This window comes from Sinocyclocheilus grahami, unplaced genomic scaffold (assembly GCF_001515645.1).
Source record: "Sinocyclocheilus grahami isolate Dianchi unplaced genomic scaffold, SAMN03320097.WGS_v1.1 scaffold176.1, whole genome shotgun sequence".
Lineage (NCBI taxonomy): Eukaryota > Metazoa > Chordata > Actinopteri > Cypriniformes > Cyprinidae > Sinocyclocheilus > Sinocyclocheilus grahami.
In genome coordinates, this window is record NW_015505355.1 from 1,441,070 (window position 1) to 1,453,756 (window position 12,687).

The window sequence follows — 12,687 nt, forward strand, 5'->3', positions numbered from 1 at the left end:
GTATCTAATATTATTTGTACTCAATGCACGTAGTATTGTATTATAGTATTGCTGTATTTATACTTGCTTTGTTTTTTTGTTGTGTTTTTCTCAAACCCTGGCCAGATTTTTTGGGCTGTGTAACTCAACTAGATAAAGAAACAGTGACAATTCAGAAAATTACTTTCAGTTTCAAGTAAACCTTACGTCTTAAATTTCATAAGTTGTCTTGCATTTCTAAAACACACCTAAACACACTCAAAAATGTCAAGAAGAAATAAATAGTTTAACCATTATTTTGAGCAGTTTGAAAATTGTGTGTCAAATTGACCTCAACACAACAGGAGGGTTAAGAAATGTCCAGAATCACCGTTTTAAATCTCATTTACAATAATAAGTTATTCTATGTCAGTCATAAGCATAATTACTGTAAATGAAGGTAATTTATACAGTATTATTTTGAGTGCTTATATTACATCTGTTAATTTCTCAAACATACATCAAATTTTATTCCCTTAGTTTTTCCACCGATTTCCACTAGCCCAAGGTCTGTAACCATCAGAGTCTCAGAAACTCATAATGTTTACAGCAGAATGGTGCCAATGTCATAGAGGACGTATATCTCAGAAAATGTCAGGTTCCTATCTGGTTGGTCCCCCACCAGAGATAATCAGCCTGAAATTGAGGGAAACCATTAAAAATTGAACTTGCTAACCCTAGAAGTGGAACACTGAGTGATCAATACATTTGGTCTTAAATTCTAAGTCTAAGGAACAAGAATGTGCTTTTACCATGTAATGTGCGTTAGAGATCAGTTTTTGCTTCAAGGAGCTAAGACCTGAGCTGAAATATTGAGGTTTTTGGTAAATTTTGTGTACATCCAAAAATGTGTTGTGGGCCATTAATTTTAATTAAAAATAAAAACGGATGGTTTTGCTATACCAATACATAGAAGTTATCACTCAAAAAATTAGGAAAACAAAAAATGGTCAAGCAACCAAAATTGAACCACTTGAGATAGATTGACCCAAAAATACAATTGGAGCACAGCAGAGCTGGTAATAACTGATATATAATAGCAATATAATTGCTAATAACTGATTACATGTAATCTGGATTACGTAATCAGATTGCAAAAATTAAGTACTTGTAATTAGATTAAATTACATATTAAAGGGGTCCTATTATGCTCTTTTACAAAGTCTTGATTTTGTTTTGGGGGTGTACTAGAACAAGCTCTCATACTAGGTTGTTCGAAAAACACATTATTTTTCACATATTTTACATTATTACAACACCTCTCTCCCCAGTCTGGCATGAACGGCTCGAATAGTTCCTGTATCAAATGAAGGCCCGCCTTCTGAAATACGAAATGTGCTGTGATTGGTTAGCTGGGCCAGTGTGTGCTGTGATTGTAAATAACAACAACGAATGGAATATTTTTTCTTTTTCTATGCATTTTTGTATCGATATGGTACAAGATTATCCTATTTAAATCAATGTGTTCAAAAGTAATCTAAAAGTAGTCTGATTATATTACCTGAAATGTGTAATGTAATGGATTACAATACTAACTACAGTTTTTGTCATGTAATGGGGAATCAATAACGGATTACAATTTGTAAGTAATCTACCTCTGGAGTGCAGTCTTGGAAGACCTTGATAACTGGAGCAGGACTGGACACCTCTGAGTCTGTACTAGAAGTTATCTTTGACATTTTTATGAAAGACTGTAGTATCAAGCTCTTTTGGTTCTCCAACCCCTAAAGAGAAAAAGCTTCCTTGACCAACTTGCTAACTCCGTTTCAATAATGCATCTTTTAATAATAGGAGGATACCATTTCCATCAATCATAACTGGCTGAATGGCTGTAATTTGGATATCATGTGGCAGTTTCTGCAAGAAGAACTTTCTTCTGTCCAGAGAGAAATCGAGGAATGGCGTGATACTATGGATAGCTGGCATCAGCATTGTCAGGTAACTTTTTATTTTTGGCATCAGTCATCACCTTTTTAGGTCCAACAAATGTGGCTAATAAAGACTCGCTATGTGCTGCAGTACTACTGAAAAATCATAATCCTGTAAACATCATTGTAATATTCCTGGGGTAATACATTGATTTATGTTCGTTTTCAGGTGATCATGAAATCGTGTACAGGAATCGATTATGGGGAGTTTGCCTCTTTCCTTAAGACTATTGCAAATAATCGAATGTCCTTTTTAAATTCATGTCCCAGAAATGCAGATAATTGCCAAGACCACCTTGCCGAAAGTCTGTTTGCTTTAGGCCCTCAGCATGCAGCCTTTGACCTTCAGAGAGTATTGCATATATTTGAGAGCATGCTTGGCAACGAAGACTTTAAGAGACTAGACCCTTCAACTCTGACCTTCAAACCTGAGGAACTTCTTCAGGAGATCAGAGAGGCTGTTCGAACCATTGTATAAAAGTTATACTGTATGTGGAAGATCAGCTATGGCAAATGTTAATAAATTCTTTTAACAACATATTTGTGTTATTTAATTGCTGTTTATGCTGTCATTATATTTTTATTATGGCAAACAGTGTTGGAAAGTTACTTTTAAAAGTAATGCATTACAATATTGTGTTACCCCATAAAATGTAATTTGGCGTTACAAAAAACTGTTATATTTTTGGCAACTGTAAAGGTCCTTTCACACCAAAAGTGAAATTAACAAGCCTCGGGCTGAAGGAAGTGCCTCTGCACTTCACTCCCAATTTCTCTCAACATGGCAACTTGTAAGTAACTTGCGTTACTTATTTGAAAATGTAACACTGATATTTTGTTGTCAATTTAAACGTAATGCATTACTTTACTAGTTACTTGAAAAAGAAATCTGATTATGTGACTCAAGTTACTTGTAATGCGTTACCCCCAACACTGATGACAAATATTAGGTTATGAGCACACAAACTTGGACTTCTCCATTAAAGATGTTGACATGCTCCTTCCAGTGCTATATCAAAGATGATAAAACAATGTTTTAGTAGATGTTTCTTATTCGTGTTTAAAATGTCAGTAATGTGTTTGCTTTATGCAACCTGGACCACAAAACCAGTCATTTTTTGAAATTGAGATTTATACATCATCTGAAAGCTGAATAACCATTGCTTTCCATTGATGTATGGTTGTTAGGACGATATTTGGCAGACTATATACAACTATTTGAAAAACTGGAATCTGAGGGTGCTAAAAAAATCGAAATATTTAGAAAATCGCCTTTAAATTTGTCCAAATGAAGTTCTTAGCAATGCATATTACTAATCAAAAATTAACTTTTGATATATTTATGGTAGGAAATGTATAAATTATCTGTATGGAACATGATCTTTTCTTAATATTCTAATGATTTTTGGCATAAAAGAAAAATCAATAATTTTTGTAGCTATCGCTACAAATATACCCCAGCGACTCAAGACTGGTTTTATGGTTCAGGGTCACATATATAATTGTTGGATACCACATAGGGGAAATTTGGCACCCATTTATTTTAAACAAAACCAAGGTAAGAGTATTTCAAAAAGCTTTTTAAATAACAAACATTTTTTAAACATTTATTTCAACTAAAACATTGTCATCAGATTTCTGTGTGAAAGTTATAGTTTTAATTTTTTTTAATTAAATATGATCTGCATCACAATTCATTCAGGTGGGCCTTTGACCTTTCTAGTGTTGCTGATTCATTAATCTTTACTGTTTTTTGGCCACCAGTCAGGTATAGTAGCCTGTAAAGTCACTGTCATGCCATCAGAGGATTTAAGTTTTAGTGGCTCTTTGGCATGAGCCAAGCGTACAAGGCTCAGTCCCAGCAAGTCCATTCCTGCCCTGTGTTTCCCAGCTGGTTTGCACCCCTCAGTCTCAAGAGCGGCACCTTGGTCCAGAGTCTCAGCCGGAGCAGACATGGTAACAGGCATTAGGCGCTTTCGTATCACACCAGTGTGGTGAGTTCTGGCAGTCAGTTCCTGTCCGATGTAGCATCCCTTGCTGAAGCTAATTCCCTGCATGAAGACAAGATTAGACTCCAGCGGAAGGGCCTCACCTGGCGGAAGGTCTTTCACTCCTTCAGGCAGTCCTGTAGAAATGAGTTAAATTACAGGACTGATTACAAGAAACGATCAATCACAAAGGATGTGCTGACTCTTCAATACTATTTTAGTACATTTAAATGGACAAAATGCTACTATTACCAAACAATATAAACAAATTTCAGGTAAAAACTTATAGATCATGAATTATGCCACTTTTTCACATCAAAATGACTGTCTTATTCTTCTAAATAGTTGATCTAAAATGTTGTGCTTAAAAGCTCAAATTAGTTTTATAGACAAATATAAATGTGCAAGCATATGAATTTCTTTAATAAACTTGATTGTTATTATTATTTTTTAGGTAGTGTTTAATAAGCATCTCAGATCATTGAGAAAAGCCTAATCTAGACAAAAGATGGCTGTTTTGAAGAAGCTAATATACTAGATCCGTTTACATTTTTTGTAGCTACATAATAATAATAATAATTAACTACTCACTAGTGGTGTATGCATTAGGGAACATCTATATTTTAGGTTTTTGACTGATCTTTTTTATATTATTTATTTGCATGGTCCAGCAGTGTGACAAATGAATGTTTAAAGTACTTTTAAAAGTAAAAAGAAATTGTACAGCGTCATTCAATTTAGTTGAGGTCATAAAGCTGCTTGAATCATTTATATAAAATAGCTTGAGAAGAATTAATCTCAAATAGATTTAGATGAAGTATAGCTAGTTACACTGCAGAACAGTGCCGTCACTGCTTATTAACATGTCAATTATCCATATCCACTTTCTTAAAAAGACTGCATGTTTAAGTCCAGAGCAATGTAGATGATCAACACATGCATCAGCTTGTCAAGATTATTCTAAGTAATAATACAAGTGGTTTAATACCGATTTCATAGCGATGTCTGTGGTATTCTTCATTGTTGCCCTCTCGACAAGCAGAGATGATCTCATGTGGGTTATTCTGACAGCTAGTGATCATTCTCCAGCCCATGAGTTCAGTTCTTGGGTCTTGCTCCAGTACTAACACTTTATCTGCTGCAGTAACATCTGGCTTTGACTGCCCCAGTACTGCAGCTTTATTTTGAGGTAACAGAGCCCATAGTGAGAGACTGGGACACAAGCTGAAGTTTACTTTGCGACGTATCTTGTAAACTTTCAGAAGCTGCATAATGGAGTCCTGTACAGTGCTGTCACACTCCAGAAGTACACCATTAAATCCATCTGGGTTCCCTTTTAAACTGAATGACAAAAAAAAGTTCCATTAATACATACATGAAAAACCTGCAAAACTCGTTTGTTTAGCACAGATTCTCTAAAGATCTCTAAAAATGTTTTTCTACTTCAAAATGTAATGTTGTGTTACTTGCTATTTATTTGTGAAATTTACTAGCAATTTTTACCCTTCGTTTTGCCTTCGGTTAAAACGTCTAAAAAAAACGTCTCGGTAATGAACTTTAATGATTTCAACTGTTTGCGATTGTTGCTGCTGAAAGATGTACTTGTGCAACTTCTGTGTCACAAAGTTAATATTGCTGTTGTTTTAATAGATTTTGATAGGTTTGAGTTAATATTTGAAGGTTTCGCTTTTGAGAGAATTGTTGGTTTTACATTGCTTTCAATGCAGTACATGATAGGCTAAACATAATAAATCAGGAAACTAGATGAAGGAAATTAAAGGGGTCATATGATGTTGCTAAAAAGAACATTATTTTGTGTATTTGGTGTAATGAAATGTGTTTAAAAAAAAACATTATTTTCCACATACTGTACATTATTGTTTCTCCTCTACGCCCCTCCTTTCTGAAACGCGTCAATTTTTACAAAGCTCATCGTTCTGTAAAGCGAGGTGTGCTCTGATTGGCCAGCTATCCAGTGCATTGTGATTGGCCGAATACCTCAAGCGTGTGTCGGCGTGTTACGCCCCTTACCATATTGTAATGCCCTGTCCCGGCCGGAGCGACGAGACAAAAACATTAAAACCCATTATAAACGAGGCGTTTGTTGCATCCAGTGGGGACATAATTACGGATTATAATGACTTATACTGTCTTTTTACGCGTTGAATCGCACCGCATAAACATAAAACCATGTCTGCATTTGTGATCGGAGAAATGACAAACAACAAGCGCTACTCTACACTGCTCAAAACTCACGTTTGAATCGTCAGTGGCAAATTCTTTAAATATAAAAAAACGTACTTACAGGCTGTGAGTCATCGTGTCCTCTTTTGGAAGACCAAACAAAGTAGTTTCGCTTTCACAACGAAACACACAGCGCCTTCACGACATGGCCGCGGCGGTAGCAACAATACTACAGCGAGAATAAAAGTTAGGCCTTCTTTCTTAGCGTGAACATTTGGGCGGCGTTATGCAAATATTCTCACATAGTGATGTAGACATGTGGGGGCGTGTTAGAACGAGCCGTTTTAGGTAGGTGTGGCTGACTCTTAACTTTTATAAAGAATATCTCTTTGGATTTGAGACTTTAGTCTTTGCAACTTTACAGATCTTCTTTATGCACCACGAGCTTGTAACACTCCAAAGAGAAAGGAAAAATTGAAATCGCATCACATGACCCCTTTAAACCATGCATTTGGTAACCACGCATGCAAACCATGACGTTTTCTTGATTTGTACTTATGTGAAAGTGCAATAATTCTTATTAAAATTCCTCGAATGACAACAATCATGATTAATTGTTGTGATTATCAGTTTAACCATTACTATGCACCCCTAAAGTAAAATATTGACGCTTTTTCAAAACACCAAATTTTGAATGATGATAATAGAGGACTTCTATTTCTGCCAGAAGTTAAAAACGTCTTAATGATGAAGGAGGATCCATTAGTCAACATTGCAGAGCAATGCTAAATTTCTCCAACTCTGTTCCCAAGAAGAAACAAGCTCACCACATCTTGGATGGCCTGAGAACGAGAACATTTTCAGCCAGTTTTAATTTTTGGGTGAATTATGCATTTGATGACATATATTATTCTAATTTGTAAGCCACTTTACATATCAACTCCTTATGATGTTGATGAACTGCTAAACCATGCTGGCTTTACTGACATGTAGAAGAACAGAGCAGAAGAACAACTTCATATCTGTAAGTTAGTAAGTTAGTCCAGGGTGGGACAGTGAGATAATGCTGAGGTCACGCCCACATCTCACTAACCTTACTCACAAAACTCCAGCACTTCTAAAATCACATTAATATGACATTCCGTGTCTACTTTACAATTCAAACTAACTGAAAAATATGGAAACAATGCAGTATATTACCTGTAAAGGATGATGTCGTACAGTGTCCTGCCTTGAACACTGAGAATGTGAGCATACATCGCACACACTGCATCCTCTTCCAGAAGAGCCATGTCATTGGTTATTATTCCTTGAAGAAGTGAGGTCGTGTCTTGTCCGGACACACTGATGAGAGTCCTGTGCGGTAAGCTGAAACAGCGAAAGTGTACTGTATTATCGCTAGGTTGATCCTGAGAGTGTTTTCTAAGCTGCGTCCTGCACACATTCTCACGTCTCGAGCAGCGAGAATAGCGCGCGTGGAGTCCGCCTGGTCCTGTCAGGGTCGCTCTGAAAGCGCCGCTAAACAAAATCACCCTCTGCATTGTGTTGTTTTCCTCAGCGCAACTATTAAAGCTCAAAGTTCCTCGAAACGACACACGTTTGCGTTATGTATGTTGTTTCTCACCTTCCATTTTCATTCCCATAATGCACTGCGTGTGCGTGCGTTATATCTATGTTCGAAACGATACGAATCCTACTATGGTGAAGGTTTACCTCATTCATATTGATAATAGAATCGCGTACGTCCTTCCTGTATGGAAGCATATAGGTAGCGAAATTCAATTTAAAATGCAATATGCAAAATTGCAATGCAATATTCAAAATGGCAATGTATTTCTGTATTTAAATTTAAAATTTCCATTACCCATACGTGCAAGGTTTGGTGCAAAAGGAAAATTAAATTATATAATTTACATTTGCCATTTCCAACAGTAGTCTTCATATGTAAATTGCATGCAAATTTGAACGCTTTATAAGTTGTGAAATGAAAATGAAACACAAATTGATTTGATATGTGTAACATGTTCGAGCAGAAATGGTGTCAAAATGATCATTTAAATGCTATTTGTCCTAAATGCATTTAGACTAACAGTTAGAACACTTAGGATTGCATTTTCATCATTTGTAGCAAAATTCAGTTTGAAAATGCATTCCGAGCTGACCACGCCCACCCTCCGTCAATCATTGATCATTTGAATTAATGTTTTTAATAGACACATTTATAGCAGAACCTCAAGTAAACTACATGTTATTTTGTTTAGTCAAATACAGGTGGGAGCTTTTTCAATTTATTACTCAGAACGACTTATTAGCCTACAACATCTTTAAAAACTTATTCAGGGAAGTACAGCAGGATGCAGGAAATGGTTGAGTATTATTTTAGGTATAAAATAGCATTATTGTAATGCTTGTAATGTCCATTTATAGTCTTTACACAGCAGCTTGGCTCCTTAAATGTTTAAACACCAGCTAATTTCAAGACGCTGGCGTCACGTGGGTCAGCAGCAGTGTAAGACGCTCAAAGCTCAAGACGTTCGGTTTGTCGGGCAGTCGTTCGAACGTTTGATTTTTGCATGGAATACGCTTCATATATTTCTCTGTTCACGCCCCACTTCATCTGCCAGTGAATTCAACGATCGTATCAGATCTCCAGCCGTCATGTTTCAAACGATCCAAATGTACCACGCTTCCACCAATCCCTGCCTTGAAGCAATGATTGACGGAGGGTGGGCGTGGTCAGCTCGGAATGCATTTTCAAATTGAATTTTGCTACAAATATCCCACTGCGTAATGATGAAAATGCAATCCTAAGTGTTCTAACTGCTGGTCTAAATGCATTTAGAACAAATAGCATTTAAATGATCATTTTGCTACCATTTCTGCTCGAACATGTTACACATAACAAATCAATTTGTGTTATACATTTTCATTTCGCAACTTATAAAGCATTCAAATTTGCATGCAATTTACATATTAAGACTACTGTTGTAAATGGCAAATGTAAATTATATAATACCTTTTGCAACAAACTTTGCACGTATGGGTAATGGAAAATAAAAATTTAAATACAGAAATAAATTGCCATTTTGCATATTGCATTTTAAATTTAATTTCGCTACCTGTATGCTTTCATATTCCTGGCCCGTTTAATCAGTTACGTGTTTTATTAATATTTATGATACATCGCCCATTCGCCGTATGACCGGTTTGTTTTATGAAAGCCAAAAGGGTTAATATTTGAGTGTTTTCTATCGCCCTTTTAAACTTTGAAACACCGCTTTCTAAACTTTGTGCGATGCTAAAATAACAGGACTATTTGGTTCCTGAAATTTCATAAATATTCATAATATTTCTCTTGTGGGCGTGTCCTTAAGACAACGCGCAACAAACAGAATCTCCGCATCTCAAATCGCAACTGATTTTATTGAATTATTTCGAAAAGCTAATAAAGTTTCACACTAATTTTGTCACTGTTTTTCGCCGTCTCAGCTCCCTGTTTTGTCAGCCTTTCCCTGTTCATTATTTCTAGTACACCTAAAACTAAACTTCCCAATAGTGTGTGGGAACTTCGTGAAAAAGTGAAATGTTGTTTCCAGTTGTCAAGTATGTTTACTCCTGCCTCAACATTTTTTTGTCTGTGGGGAAATGTATAGCCTGCCCTAATCCTTTTTGGGAGTGATTGGAGTAGGCTATCCCCATGCAGCACAGCAAACCCGGAAACTATACAAGGACAACATGCTATTTAGTTTATTAGAGACTTATTTATAATTTTATTATAAATTGCTGTAAATAAGTGCATAGCAAAAAGTCAATACATAAAATATTGCAATCACACTTTCTACAGTGGTAAAGCCGTGGACTGGTATCCCTCAAAACCACACTGTAAAAAAAACGGCAGCTGTGGTTGCCGTAATTTTACCGTAAAAAATATGGTAGCAACGTTTTAGGTTTTACGGTTTGAACTTAAATTTACAGTTAAATACCGTAATTTCATTAACTGATATAATGTTAATATACCAACCTATTGAAGTACTGAAATCTGTTTTGTAGCTTTGTATTACACTGATAACCACCAAATGCAGGAGGTGATGAGAAAGTCACATGATGAACCAAAGCCCATCACAAGCAGCTTTTAAATAATAACATACATAGAAGGTGCACAGTGTGTCATTCACACAAACACCATCACGGTAACACACATGAAACTGAAATAATGCAATAAACAATCATTTAACAACATTAGGTGTAACACACAACCCTAATATACAAAACTGATAAGAAAAAACTAAGAAGAAACATAGTTATTTCAACAAAAAAACATCAAATTTGAAATGTAACGCAGGGAATTCTGGGAACGTCAATTTACTGTTATTCACTGTAAATTATACAGTGTTTTTCACGTCCAAAAACGGTATACTACCGTAAAAGTAATGTCAATACATGTAATGTCCAATACAGTTTTTCACTGTATATAGTAGGAGAATTTACCGTTAACCTTTTAACAGGTTTTTACTGTAGCATTTTTACAGTATTTTACCGTTAAATTCACGGTCATTTTTTACAGTGCATAGTACCTCCACTTGGTAGTTTTACTAGCAAATATTGTAAATAAATAAAATAAAAAAACTTTGCTTTCTGTTTCCTTAATCTCTCCCTGTCTAGCTTGTACTAATCTGAACAATGCATGAAACTTTGTATTGCAAGCACTTCCTGCAATTATTTGCCTCTTTATGATGAATCGCTTACTGTATTCCTCAATTGTAAGACGCTTTGGATAAAAGCGTCTGCTAAATGAATAAATGTAAATGTAAATTTAGACTCTGAATATTTTATACATAATTGTACATTAAAGCAAGGAGCATCAGTATAAGTGTGTTAGTTCAAGACCAGACCTGACTGAAATATGATGAGTGTTGCAGTGGCAAGTAAGAGAAAAACAATTACTATTATAACTCAACAAATATTTCTGGGATGTGTCCATTCAAACATTTGACTGTGTTTCTATTTGTGAATCTATATTCTATTTCTGTTTTGATGGCGTAATTCTGCAGGATTGCAAATCAATGTTTACTGGTTTAACAGTAACTAGTTTTACTGCCTATGTCATTCAACATAGTCTATTGCGAATTTATATAGAATGCAGTTTAGAACAAAATAAAACATTTTAACTTGAAACATTACAAAATAAAGAAAACATCAAATCAAGATGTTTAACCAAGGAAAATATTTGGCAAAATGACAGAAATTAGTGATGTTTGAGAGGTAACGTATTATTCTTATCAATAATAATAAAATAGTTTTGCAAATACAGTTTAATAATATTAATATAGCTTTAACACACCCTTTAACATTACAGAGAACCAGCGCTTTAATGGGAGCAGTATCATGGCAGCCAACATATTGTGTGTACTGCTCTTTTTCTTTAAAAAGTGTTTCCAGACTTTTTTTTTTTGGTGCATCTTATATATCAACATAGACTTTAAGCACTAAAGATGCAGCCTTAGGCTGTAGGCTGCTAACGGTGCAATCAAATATGTAGTCACCGCCAAAACACCAAAAGATATTTGTCACTGAACTGCATCACTGTCAGAATCACCACATTGCAGAGACATCTGCAGGACTGTAGAAATTATTTTTACATTTACTAAAAATGGGGTTTATTAGAAGACCGATCATGTGATTTAAAAAAATTTTCTGTATATGTTTCCTGGCTACCCAACAGTATATAAAATAGTTAAAATGATCTCAACACCTAGCATGCCACATTTATGTAGCAGTTATATAAATCCAAAAATATTATACACTGTCAGGAACCACTGCACAATGTGTACTTTTACATTTGTTTCTACATAATAATACAATAATAATTGAATACAGGAACACAATGGAGTGTTGTCATAGTGTGGTATCAAAACTTTTACTTATTTCAATCTGAATAAATACCTAGTTCATCAAGAAAATAGCCTGTCTTGAAATAATAACTGGTAATACAGATCTAGTAGTGGCTGCTCACATGCAAGGTTTTTATTTCTCCATGATCATATGGGAGATGGATCTGTAGTGCTTCCTTCAGGTTTTGTTATGATTGATGTACCTATGTTCTTATCCACACATATGATATCCATTTGCTTATCTACATTCAAGTTATCCATTTACAATTACATTTATGCATTTAGCAGACACTTTTATCAAAAAGCAACTTACAAAAGAGAAAGAATAATGCAGTTTGTAAAAAATTAGACAGGTTTGTTATCCATGTGCTTATCCGCACATACCATATCCGGGCACAAAGTAAATAAATACAAATTGAGCTCACCTCTGACATGCCAAGTGATCCAGTTCTTGGTCAGCTATCACACCTTATATGTGGATCTATTGTGTGCATTTTTGGATTGCCATTCACACACTTGAACATTGTAATAATGCACATTTCTGAAATAATGTTTTAGTGAACAGTATATACTAGAAAAAAATAGATATTTTGAACAGATTCCAAAATAAAACCCCTCAAACGTCGAAGAATATTGATAAATGAATCCTACATTTATTATTATTCTTAATCATCCTAA

The 12,687-nt window shown here is 35.1% G+C and overlaps 2 protein-coding genes across 2 annotated transcripts in view; one reads left to right on the top strand and one right to left on the bottom strand.

Moving 5' to 3' along the window:
- jmjd4 (jumonji domain containing 4) overlaps positions 1-2,455 on the top strand; it is a 4,387-nt gene extending 1,932 nt beyond the window's left edge. Inside the window, exons 4-5 of the mRNA XM_016283706.1 lie at positions 1,810-1,956; positions 2,116-2,455. Coding sequence (XP_016139192.1) covers positions 1,810-1,956; positions 2,116-2,424 — 456 coding nt within the window. The 3' untranslated portion in view covers positions 2,425-2,455. The remainder of the gene's footprint in view (positions 1-1,809; positions 1,957-2,115) is intronic.
- Positions 2,456-3,564: 1,109 nt separating this feature from the next.
- Positions 3,565-7,819, bottom strand: iba57 (iron-sulfur cluster assembly factor IBA57). The gene is made up of 3 exons (XM_016283755.1): positions 7,319-7,819; positions 4,923-5,275; positions 3,565-4,071 (listed from the first exon to the last, which is right to left on the bottom strand). Exons 1-3 carry the CDS (start codon positions 7,657-7,659, stop codon positions 3,683-3,685), a joined length of 1,083 nt encoding a protein of 360 aa, XP_016139241.1. The 5' UTR covers positions 7,660-7,819; the 3' UTR covers positions 3,565-3,682.
- Positions 7,820-12,687: the final 4,868 nt, after the last annotated feature.